The sequence below is a fragment of the Desmodus rotundus genome, chromosome 10 (assembly GCF_022682495.2).
Source record: "Desmodus rotundus isolate HL8 chromosome 10, HLdesRot8A.1, whole genome shotgun sequence".
Taxonomy (NCBI): domain Eukaryota; kingdom Metazoa; phylum Chordata; class Mammalia; order Chiroptera; family Phyllostomidae; genus Desmodus; species Desmodus rotundus.
The window spans coordinates 11,688,957-11,701,852 of NC_071396.1; the positions used below are offsets into that span (position 1 = coordinate 11,688,957).

A 12,896-nucleotide genomic window follows, 5' to 3' on the forward strand; every position below is an offset into this window, starting at 1 on the left:
CTTGACTTTGGAACCCTGAAAACTGCTGGAATCCACAAATGAGATGATAAACATTAGCAACTATTTCAAGTGTTGGCCGTGTACCAAACATCATGCTCAGGGTGGACTGTGGGGGTAGGCAGGGCTCACAGGCCTTCCTTTGCATTTAGACTTGTGACATGGCCAAAGGAGGTACATTCACCTACATGACAGAACACTTTAAACTGAGAGTCCACTAAGGATCACATTTAAAAGCAAATCTTGCAATTAGCTTATTAATAGTAGTATTGCGTTTATACTGCTGTTTTCCCCAGGGAACACTTTTTAAAATTTTGTTACATGGATCTGCTAAGAACAGTAGTCTGCACTTCTTTCAAACTCCTAAGAGACCCTAACTGCTAAGTGTGTTACACGCATTCTCTGTTTAGTCCTCACAGCTGCCAAATAAGGTAGGGGCTGTTATTTAAAGATCAGAAAACTGAGGTGAAGTAGTGGTTCACAACCACATGGCTGATAAGATGACAGCCGGGACTCAAACCTAAGAGTAACTCACTCCATCACTTACCCACCACCATGTAATGCCTCCTATACTGGCCTGGCCTTATTAAATCTGGACTAGTGATGACATCATAGCTTTAAAGGCAACCCCCTCATCATAATTTCTACATCCAACTGATTATTGTCTTGTCTTTCAAAGCAATCACCATGAGAGAACATACTTTTATTCCAGTGCCACTAATGTTAGAGCTCATTTGAGACCCTCGTTTGTTCATTCATCCCACAAATATTCGGTGCCTATGAACAGATGTTTTACCAGGGCCTGGGAATAAAATGATGAGAAAACCAGAAATGGTTCTTCCCCTCATTGGGCAAAGAAGGCAGCCGGGACACAAAAGAAACATAAAATCGCAAATGTGACACGTGCTGGAAGGAACGGTACGAGGGCCTGGAGGTGACGTGTTGTAGCCAAGGGAAGCTTCTGAGGAAGTGATGCTGAAGGTAAGTAGGCTGCCGCTGAGTTACCAAGGTGAGGGAGAGAGGTAACCCGGGGCCCTGCACGTGCACAGGCCCAGGGGAGTGAGGAGCAGGATGGAGAAATTGGTAGGGGAGGCCAGGCCATGCCTGGCTCTGTGAGTCCAGAACTTGAACTCCAGAGTACAAGTTCTGGATTTGTCCCGAGAGCCCTAAGAACTTAGATGGGGAAACAAGAGTGATTCTGTGTTTTAAAGTGTCACTCAGTGACAGCTGCTGTGTGAGGGGGACCGAGTGAACCCTGGGAGCTGATAAAGCAGGAGACGGCTGCAGTGTGCTGGGCGAGCGGTGCCCGTAGCTGGGTGGAGTCGCAGTGATGATGAAGCTGGAGAACGGTGCAGGAATTCAAGGGACAATGTGTGACAGGCAAATCTTTTGGCAGATTCTCCATGGTAGCAAGCGAATCTGATATCTGAACTAGTTACAAGCAATTTGGAACCAAACCGACCTAACCCATGATGTGCTTGCTTGTTCGCTCAATCTGGCTTGGCCGGCTTTCTCTAGAGCTGCAAAAAGCTGTCAGGCAGTGGCAGTCTCACTCCACTTCACGTGCAGACAACCCAAAAGGACCACTTTGGATTGTGCCGAATCGTCTTCCCCAAACAGAAATAAAATGCAAACATGTTCCTAGGCACAGTTCCTGCCGTCAATACGTGATGGCACTGGAAGTCATCGACAGCACTCGGATATGTGCAAAATGAGTATGATTTAAGTGTGACAAGTAAGCCTTAAGAAACGTAAAGTGTAAAACACTGCAAAATACACTCACCCAATGCTGGGCAGGACGTGCTGGAACTGGCCTTTCACTAGGTCTCCAGTGAGACCAGTGCTTGCTTGCTTAGTGTTTTCCACAGTGACTTACTCAGGGTGGAAGAAAAATCCTCCTTAAGGTAATACCGGACGGCACTGTCGTTCAGAATGAGTTGGTAATTAATCTGTACTGTTTCCCCTAAAAATAAAATTTAGTAGAAACTACAATTTATTAAAACTTCCTAAGTAGAAGGAATACTTATCAGCTTATATTAATTAAAAAAAAAGTAGACAATATGAATTTTCATAGATCAATTTATTTAGCATTACAAATATTAAGAATAAAAGATTTATGCTCTTCTTAATTAACATAACAGTTGAGCTAAATATAAACTCTGCACTAAGTTCTGCAGTGGCACAGAATTTGGAAGCCTTTTTAAACTATACAAAAATTTCAAATGGAAAATAATCTTGTTTCAGTTTTATTATACATTAACATATAAAAAGCCTCATTTTATGAGACATCTAAAAGAATTAAAGCCACTTCTACAGCTATATCTTAAACTCCAAATCTGCAAACAATTTATTATATTTTGACTTTATAATATTCTATATTAAAACAAAGAGAATTCCAAATACACACTTTTTACAAGATTAACATTTTAGGCAGGGTTTTCCTTAAAAAACAAAACAAGAAAACAAAACCACAACCAAATACAAACCTTTCTCTGTATTCACAGCACTGGTTATTGTATGTTTTCCTTATAAAATCTCTCTACTTTATAAACGGTATACTGTTGGATTTTAACCAGCAATCTGGTTCAAAATTTGTGCAAATAAACAAAAAATACGAAAATAGTGTGTTATCAGTCTTTTCTTTTTCAATAAATCTCATAACAATAGCGCTTTTGCCCTGAATTGACAGGAAAAGACATGCCAAACTCACTTGCTGAAATTTAGCATTTTGCAAGTTACGTTTTTTTCCTGCTCCTTCATTTTCTTTCAACAAACAAGTTTCTTTTATAAATTATGATAAATTAAAATATTTATTATTATAAAATGATCTACAGAACCACGCCACATTGCAAGCATATACCCCATATACTTGCACAGTCCGTATTCCCCGTCTACACGCCAGTGCCTTCCTTCAGGCTGGGGCTTCCCCGACCTCGAGACGTTCTTCCGAAGACTGAGACGGTGGTCAGTAAATGAACTGGAGGTTTCATGTTCTACATGGAATTTCCACACTGCCATGCGTGTGCACGAAAAGCCCGTGTTTCTTTGTGTTCTCCGATACAGTTGTCTGTGTGTGTAGGGTTGAATTCATGCACATTAAAGAAAAGGGTCAATGTATTCTTCCATGAAATTATGTTCGGACATTTTCAGTTTAAAAGCTACTGACTGATAAACATACATAATACAAGCAATGCTACTGCAGCTGAATAATGAGAGAAAAATAAATATAATGATGGTCAGCAATGCTGGTTTAAGAAGCAGTAGAGCATAGTAAAATGCCTTATTTGGAGGCTGAAATTTCCCTTGTCTTCCAGCAGCTGGGTTATTGGGTGTTGGAAGCCTACAGAAAGGAAAGGAACTTCTCGCACACAATGTCTGTGCGGTTGGGACAACTCAGTCTTCTCCTCAGTCTCTGTTGGTGTTATTTGCTGCAAAGGCATGTAAGTTTCCCATCTGGCTCAGGCCACTCTGAATATGTGCAACATGGATTTCTACATTATTCTGAAAGCAACTAAAGAAAGAAGAAACATGGTTAACTGCTTTATTTCACAAAATTAAAAACAAATTTTTAAAAAGGAAGAGCTTAATGTCAGTTGGGAGACAGCTAAGAAGGATCCCAGGGAAGAAATAAATCTCCCCTTCACATGAGCCCTAACTCTACGTCAGAAGTCATCGCGAAAGTATGCTCCAAAGGAGAAGGAGCCGAAGAGTGCTGGCAAGGGGACGGACTCTTTGATTGGGGAATCTCTCTTTCTAAGCTGAACCTCCATGCTAATCCAAAACCTAAGTGTTATATGTCTTCTAATTCCTTTACATTAAAAACCCCATGTGAAGTTTCTATTCTATCAGACTGAATATAACTGAAAAGCTCTTTTACAATTTATTTAAAGGATACAAATTATATAAATGTTGGGTTGGCCAAAAAGTTTGTTTTTTTCTGTAAGATGGCTCTAGTCGTGCTTAGTCGTTGTCTTTAACTTCATTCCAAACAATTTTGTTAGATTGCATTATGACAGGTGTCATATCAGCAGGCATTTAAAAAAAAAAATCAAAGTTAGTGATTTTTTTGTATAGTCATTTAAAAAAAAAGATTTATTTATTCTTTTTAGAGGGGAAGGGAGGGAAAAAGGGAGAAAAACATCAATGTGTGGTTGCCTCTCACGTCCCCAAATGGGGACCTGGCCTGAAACCCAGGCATGTGCCCTGACTGGGAATTGAACCAGCGACCCTTTGGTTCACAGGCCGGTGCTCCATTCACTGAGCCACACGAGCCAGGGCTGTATAGTCATTTTAATACTGAAAATGGAAAATATACACAACGTTTTCTGTATATTATGCTTTATTACTTCAATAAAGGTAAAAATGCAACTGAAAAGAAAAAAAAGATTTGTGCATTGTATGGGGAAGGCGCTGTGACTGAGCGAACGTGTCAAAAGCGGTTTGCGAAGTTTGGTGCTGGAGGTTTCTTGCTGGATGACGCGCCACAGTCGGGAAGACTAGTTACAGTTGATAGCAATCAAATCAAGACATTAATTCAGATAGTCGACATACTCAAAATATCCAAATCCGTAAGGTTATTGGTGAAAATGAAAAACATGTCTTTTATTTTTTTATGGAAAAAAACTAAATGAACTTTTTGGCCAACCCAACACTTCACAAATATGCATAATCCTTAAAACCTGTACTGGAAATCACTATGAATTTAACATGAAAATTGTTAGGGTGCATCCAATGAATTACCTGATATTAGAGGCATCTATTGTGCTCTTGATATCATTCAGTGAATCCGTGAGTGATTTGAATTCAAAGGAATTCAGGTCTCCTCCTTCTGCTAGACACTAGAGGAAAAAAATATTTCAAAATTTAATTGAATTACAATTCAACACAGACAAGAAAATACCTGACATAATCTATGTTATAATTATTTTAGCAACAAATTAGCAAAGTTTGTTTAGGTGTTAAAATTAAGGAAGTATTTCCTCCGAAACATACCTTAATTTGTAATAAAATTGCTGTAAGCCTGGAGATTAAGTTTGTCAGATTCTCATTTTCGACACAGGGCTGTCCCGTGGAGGAGTTGGCGTGCCGGACAATTTCCTGTGCTTCTTCCTCGCACCGTCGCCTCATATCTGTGGGCTGATCTGCGGGCTGGAGCCCCTGGTCTGGAGCAAGCTGCGTACGACGATGGAAACATAAGATGTACATTATAAGGCCGTATCATTTGTGTGTTGTGCCTGTTTTCAGACCTGGATTTTTACAAAACTAGCATTTATAACAAAAAGGAGGGGCACTCTTACCTTAGAAGCTTTTTACTCCTATAATAGTTTTCTAGAGAAAAGAGAATTCTAGATAACTTTTTACCCAGATTCACTAACTATTTATGGCTTATTCCATCTGACTCAACATTTGATCTCTCTGTGTGTATCTAATTCTTTTCCCTTATACTCTTTTATCCCTAAATACTCATTTGCATTTCCTAAGTACAAGGATATTCTCTCACATAGGAGTGGTGCAATTATCCCACTCAGGAAATTCAACACTGACGGAATACCATTTTCTAACAGACTGTCATCAAATTGCACTCACTGTCCTCCATGTGGCGATGTTTCCCCTTGAGTACACTTGGTTGTCCTGTCTCTTTAGATTCCTTTACTCTGCAACCCTGCCAGTCTTTCACGACCTTGATATTTTTGAAAAGCACCAGCCACTTATTTTGTACAGTCCCCTCAGTGTGGGTTTGCCTGTTCCCACGACTCATTGAGGTTATGTGGTCCGGGCAGGCACACGCAGTGGAGATGGCTGCTTCGAGGGACAGGGTACTGACCTGTCCCATTACTGTGATGTCATCTTTGCCCGCTCGGTTAAGGGTGTTAAGTGTCTGCCAGATTCCCCACAGTAAAGGATTAGTAATTACTAAGTGCTTGTGAAGGGCTGTTTTGAGGCTCTGTAAAGATTTCGTTTCTCATCAAATTTTATCCACTACTTTTAGCATCTGTTGATGACTCTTGCCTTTAACAATTTTTCCTACAATGGTTGACCAATGGTCTTTCTCATTCTTATTGTTCCTTCTACATTCATTAGTGGGTATTTTACTATAAGAACTTCTCCTTAAAAATTGGTTAATTACTTATTAGTGGACTCATGGGTCTTATTTTATTCAGTGGGTTATAATCTCTTCCTATAATTATTTATGCCGAAGCTCAAATGTCCCAGATTTGGCCAGTGGAGACCCCGTCAAGCTGGTTCCTTTTGATATATCCCTTATTTGAGGGGCACACTTTACTTCCTGGCACAATGAGATGGTCGGGGCTCATATTCCACTTTCTCTGCCCTAGCTCTGGAATCATCTCTTTTGCAAGAAGCCCTGCTTCCTTGTTCTGGAGAACAGTGCTTAGAGACCGGGCTTTGGGTGCGAGGTGTGCTCAGGGAGTGCATCGGGGTGTCGTTGCTCGAGGCTCTCTCGGCACACATCCACACTTAGCTATACGCATATTATAAAAATGAACCATGAATCCATACAGATTCTTCCCTGTTCTAATCTAATCTAACAAACCACGGGGTTCGTTCTAGTCCTCCCCTTCTTTGACAGGGGAAGACCTGGCTCCCATCATTCTCAACATACTTGTTTAATCATCTGCTCAATCCTAGAACACAGTTTCAGAATTGCTAATCCTTTACCACTACGAGAGAAACTGTACCAACTAGAGTTTGATATTTGTTTAAAGTTTGGTTTACAGGGTATACAGCCAAAATGCTGCGTCAAAATTACGTGGATTCGCCTTGCCCCCTTCGGTGTGTTTAGGCCATCCCTTTGAAATACAGTCAGGCTCACTGGTTTGTATTGCGTTTCGGAGTTTACCCATATTTGTTGGGGAAACAAACACTTAGAGAAATGTCACTCCTTCTCACTTCCCCCTCCCTACCCCATTCCCAAATTATAATAGTTTCTGGCTTATCCTTCCCGTGTTTGTTTTTGAAAAATGAAGCAGATGCATGTATATTTTATTTCGGCTTACCCGAAAGGTAACTTACTATATGTACTTTTTTGTACATTACTTTTTTCATTTAATACCGATGTGGGGAGGACCCCCCATCAGTAAATGGAGCGTGTCCTGGTTGGCTCTGACAGCAGCACAGTACTCCGCTGTGTGGATGCACCAGACGTTAGTTAGCCAAGCCCCTGGGTCTGGGCGGTTAGGTCTCATATAGTATTTTGCAATTACCAGTAATGCTGCAATGAGTAGCCTTGTCCTCTAACACTTTCTAAAAAAAATTTCAAATGAAATTTTACATCAATACTTAAAAGTTCACAAATCATAAAGTGTATGGGCTAATGAATTATCACAAATCAAGTCTCCCAATGTAATCCTCTGAGGGTAACAGCCGTCCTGACTTCGGGCACACAGACTGGCTTCGGATGGCTTTGAGCTTTACGTAAATGGAATCATCCATTATATATCTCTTCTTTTGTGTCTGGCTCTATCTGTTCGACGTTATATTTGTGAGTTCATCCATGGGACTGTGTATAGTTGAATTCATTCATTCTCATTGCTGAATAATATTTTATTGTATAATTTTATGACAGTTTATGGATTTAATCTAACATCGATGGGTATTTGAGGGATTTCTAATTCTTGGCTACACTGAACAGTGATGCTATGGACACTTTTGCGTACACTAGTGTACACTTTTGGTACATATCTGTCCACATGTATGTTAGGTATATACTTAGGAGCAGAATTTCTTAGTTATAATGTCCTCGCTGATATGTTCTTATTTTAAAATCAGTATCATACCTCCACAAGAGTACTGTGAAAAGTAAATAATTTTACTTCATTAGATAATGAGCCTGTCACAAGGGACCTTGTATGAATGATATTATACAAAGAGGTGGATGAGCCCACTTCCGCTGTACCGTCAGTGTTGTTGTATCTTCCTGACTCGCTCGGTCTGCACCTCTCATAATAGCTGCTAGTCCAGAGGGAGAAATGCATTTGCTGGGACAACACATTTGCTATGTAGTATGTGATAACTACTAGGAAAATTAAAGAAAAAAATTGATGGCTAGAGGAATGAGTAAAATATACTCAGAGTTTAGTTGAGGGTCACCACAGTTCACTTCCCTCAGTTCAGTTCCAGTGGATTGACAGTATCACCTGTCGCCGACATACTGGACTCATTGATGAGGCTAGTGTCCTAAAAAGCTAACTGTTTAAGAATCTCATATCACAAATAAAGGTGGTTTACCGAAAACATGAAACCTCTAAGAAGAAAAATAAACGCAGGCACATTCTAAACTCATCTCAATCATTTACTTCAAATTTTAGGTGAAACTGTTGAACCACATTCAAGTATACAATTTTACGTGCATGATAATAATTCACAAATAACCCTATAATCTATGTGTTTGTAGTTCAACAATCCACAGTCCTAATGTAAAGTTTAAAGGAGGAAGAAACAAAATTGTATACATAGCATATAGTTATTTATATATTATATAAATACAAATATAAATATATATACATATACACATACACATACATACATATAGACATACATATACATACATACATACATACATACATACATATATATACATACATATATATATGTATATATATAAAACTAAGGATAAGTAAACCAAAATACAGTCTTTGGAGTAACAGAATTAAGAGTGATTATTTTTCTAAATTTTTCTGGCGTGCTATACCAGTTGTAATCCAAACAAATGATAAGCTCACTGGATATAAAGCACTCCATGACACTGATGCTGTAAGGAATACAAATATATAAAATATGGTTCTGCTAAAAGATTTTATAAAGACATTGGCTTAGTTTGGATTTTCTAAAACGTAAAGGTAACAGTATTACGCTTCAAATAAGAAAAGTGTAGAGGGCACAGCCCCCTCAAGGGAAATTCCTGCAAATTACCTACCTCATAGCAGAACTGCTGAACTTTATGCAAAACTTTGTTTAGGTCCTTGTTCAACTGTTCAAGCTCTAGAACAATGGTTGCATACCTCCGCTGAAATTCAATGCCAATGGGCATGGAATATGATTTCTGAGAAGAAAAGAATCAGATTTTGGTAAGAATTTTTTTGAGCAGTGCCATTTCAATGATCTAATAAGAGGTCTGACTTATCCAGTACCAACCAAAGGTTATTAAAACTGTCAACACTCAGTGACATACTTCTTGCGTGCATGACATTATGTATTGCTTATTTATTTTAAGATTTTATTTTTATTTATGCTTAGAGAGAGAGGAGGGAAGGAGAGAAATATCAATATGTGGTTGCCTCTCATGTGTCCCCTACTGGGGACCTGGCCTACAACCCAGGCATGTGCACTGACTGGGAATTGAACTAGCGGCCCTTTGCTTCACAGGCCCGCCCTCAATCCACTGAGCTACACCAGCCAGGGCTATTTTTGGAATATTCATTTGGTCCTTTTTATTGTTGTAGTTTCCAGTCCTCATCCATTTTTTCTAGTATCTTTAAACAAATTAAGCATCTAAAATCTATGCCTAAAAATTCCTTTATCTGGAATATGTCAATTGTCTATACTTTCTTTCGATTTTTGTTAGGGTTATCGTGTCTCCTGTTGTGTCTGGGATTTAAAATGGAGTGTTAGACACTGTATATTGAATATTGTGGAAATAATTAGAGGTCTAATATGATGTCGTATTCCTTAAAGAGGGCATATTTACTTCTGGTGGGCTGCTTAAGGCCCTGGAGTTCTATAATCTCTTAATTCAGTTTCAGAGATGAGACAATTTGAAGCTTCCATGCTCCAGGTTCCAACCCAGAACATGGAAGGTTTGCCAGCTTCTCCTAACCCTTGGTGGGTCTTTGGACTCTAATTTTTGTCCTCCCTACCCTTGTAAGCCACTCAAGAATGTGACACAGTTTCTAAGCCATCTTTTTTGAAACTTGCAGAAGCCCCCGAGTAAAAAGCCAGACTTCCCCTTCTGAGTTTACATCTTTTCCCAGAACCTACCCTGTAATTATTTAATGCCTGGTTAATGCTCCAGTGTCTTCAAGCAGGCTATTTTTATGTTTTATTCCAGAGGAAACTGTTTGGATTAGAAAGTTTAATTCAGCACTGGCTGGTGTGGCTCAGTGGACTGAGCGCAGGCTTGTGAATCAAAGGGTTGTCGGTTCAATTCCCAGTCAGGGCACATGCCTGGGTTGCAGGCCAGGTCCCCACTTGGGGGCGCACAAGAGGCAACCACACATTGATGTTTCTCTCCATCTCTTTCTCCCCCTCCTTCCCCCTCTCTAAAAATAAATAAATCTTTAAAAAGATATATGACAGTGTATTTTTTAAAAAAGAAGGAAAGGTTAATACAGATCACCTAATCTAGTGGGATATGAAGAGGCAGACATTGGATCAATTTCTTCTTTACTGCATCTCACTTCTGCACTCCTCCCTCGTATGTGCAGCTCTGTGCCTGGAGCCTCTTCAGGGTTCCAACACGCAGCCTTTAGCCTTGGTTTTTGTTTCATCCAATGCGTCAGAGAAATTTAAAAAATCTTTCATACCTTGTTAAATATCTGCTTCCATTTATTCTATTTATTCCTTTTGTACTTATTCTAAGTGAAATTGTAAGGGTTAGGATGAAAATGTGTTCAGCCTACCATCTTAAACTAGAAGTTTCATTAAATCTTTAAAATGTTCAAATACTTTGACCCAGCCATTCTACTGTGTAACAATTTGTGCTATAGCCGGACACACACAAATGCACAAAACTGTATGGATGTGAGTATTTACTGCAGCACTGTTTTAGTAAAGTAATGGAAATAACCCCAATATCCACTAAGGGATCATTTAATTGATGGTACAATACAGAAATTTTAAAAGACTGAGATGTTTATAATGACATAATTCCATTTTTGTTAGAGAATGATTTTCAAAACCACATGTGATAGTAGTATATACAGAGGAAGAAACCTATATCCTAAATTTATAGTATATACTAAACTGAATAGTATTTGTTTACAGGAGAGGCATTGTAAAGAATTGTTTTCCTTATTAAATAGTTTTCTAAGATTTGAATTTTTATAACAGAAATTATTTTTAACCATAAATAAAACAAAACAAATAATAAAAAATATTAAACCAACTAGATTTCTACAAAGTTCTCACATGCCAAAAAGCCAACACATCAAAACAGGCCTCTATTTAGAAGTAGGTAACACTGCCCTGAGTGGTGTAGCTCAGTGGGCTGGGCATTGTCCTGCACATGGAAAGTTACTGGTTCAATTCCCAGGCAGAACACAAGCCCAGGTTGCAAGCCAGGTCCTGGTGTGGGGGCATGTGAGAGGCAACCAATCGAGGTTTCTCTCTCATCATCGATCTTTCTCCTTCCCTTTTCCTCTCTCTAAAAATAAATAAATAAAATCTTAAAAAAAAAAAAAAGAGTAGGTAACACTAACCGAGCTAAGGCAAGCCCAATACTTTAAGGCATGAAACCTGGCCAGTGGGCAAAGTCCTAGCTAGTGATATGAACGTGAAATGCATAAAGATGGAAGAGATGATACAATTAATCAGAGAAAATATAAAGGAGGAATATAGAATAAAAAGAAACAGAACTGATAGATAAGAATCAAAGTCCAGTAGGAAAGAAGCAAACAGAACATTTTAATGTTTAAAATACATAATGTCACTATGTTATGGCTAATTTTTTCAATCTTTGATAGCCTATTCATCTGATAATTTCATTATCAAGCCTAAATGAGTAAAATAGGGACCAAGAAGCCTGTTTTGGTACGTGTACATAACAGTATGATCTTAGACTAAAATCTCTTGACATTTTTGGTCTTTAGTTTCTAATTGCATAAAATGATGGATTTGAATTAGATAATTCAGATTTTAAAAATTCTACAACCCTGAAAGAGGATTGCTCCTCATTCAGTTACATGTCCACTTGTCTAGCCGCCCCTGTACCATTCATTCCCTCCCGGAGATGACTAATGTTACAATTCCCTACTCCCGCACTGTGACAGATGTTGGTAATCAGCTGTAACACTCTGCCCCCCGTCTGGCCACTGAGTTCTCCCTCACTCTCGTGTTTCCATGCAGTCATCTTCAATCTCCTGGAGATGGGGAGGTACTTGAGATGAACTCTATTCACCATCCTATAAATCCATGAGCAAGTTACGACTTTCAACACAGTTCAACACGAAACCTACATGATTTTATTAATCAATGTCACCCCAATAAGTTCAATAAAAAATAAGTAAGACAAAACAAAATGCCAAAAAAAAATTTCAAGAACTTTCTTGGTGAGTATTTTCTATATAAAAATAAAGAACTCTGATAAATCTCTCTTATGAATAAAACTGTCATATTTCTGGACTGATTAGGCTAGTAAAGTACGATATAAACTGTCCAAATAACCTGAAGATGCCAACTTATGTATTTCCTGATTTATTTATTCTGCATCACTTTTAACAACCTCTGTTAACATGACTTCCTTAGTTAGAGGAACGCTAGGGATTCTATACTCATGCAAACTGTCAAAGAACCTAATAAACTTGTAGAATAGAATGAATCCTATTCTACTATCCAGGCAAGTGCATAACAAGGTGTGGGTTAATGAGCTGTACTGAACTGCTAATTCGCTCACCATGTGTTCAATGTGACAAGACATAGTGATATCAAGCGAGGATTTAAAAATAACATTTATTTCAGGGTGTTCTTCCATAAAATATTTAAAAATCTTTAGATACAGAAGCCTCTAACCATTTTAAAATTTGACAAATAAAAAAGAAAAACCTTACCAATTTTTCTGCATCTGTGTTCATTTCCCTTAATTTCTTGATATGTTCCTTTTTAATCATGAGAATTTTTGATAATCTGGTCTATAGAGAAAGAAGAGATGTTTTGGAACAAATACA

At 38.5% G+C, this 12,896-nt stretch overlaps 1 protein-coding gene across 6 annotated transcripts in view; it reads right to left on the reverse strand.

The window, feature by feature from the left end:
* Window positions 1–2,075: 2,075 nt before the first annotated feature.
* Window positions 2,076–12,896, reverse strand: part of LIN9 (lin-9 DREAM MuvB core complex component) — a 41,919-nt gene continuing 31,098 nt past the window's right edge. For all 6 annotated transcript variants that reach the window (XM_053913185.1, XM_053913188.1, XM_053913187.1 and 3 more), the window contains 5 exons: window positions 12,780–12,860; window positions 8,933–9,058; window positions 4,990–5,169; window positions 4,738–4,835; window positions 2,076–3,508 (listed from right to left, as the gene is read on the reverse strand). In XM_053913185.1, the coding sequence (XP_053769160.1) occupies window positions 3,403–3,508; window positions 4,738–4,835; window positions 4,990–5,169; window positions 8,933–9,058; window positions 12,780–12,860 (591 nt within the window). In that variant the 3' untranslated portion in view covers window positions 2,076–3,402. The remainder of the gene's footprint in view (window positions 3,509–4,737; window positions 4,836–4,989; window positions 5,170–8,932; window positions 9,059–12,779; window positions 12,861–12,896) is intronic.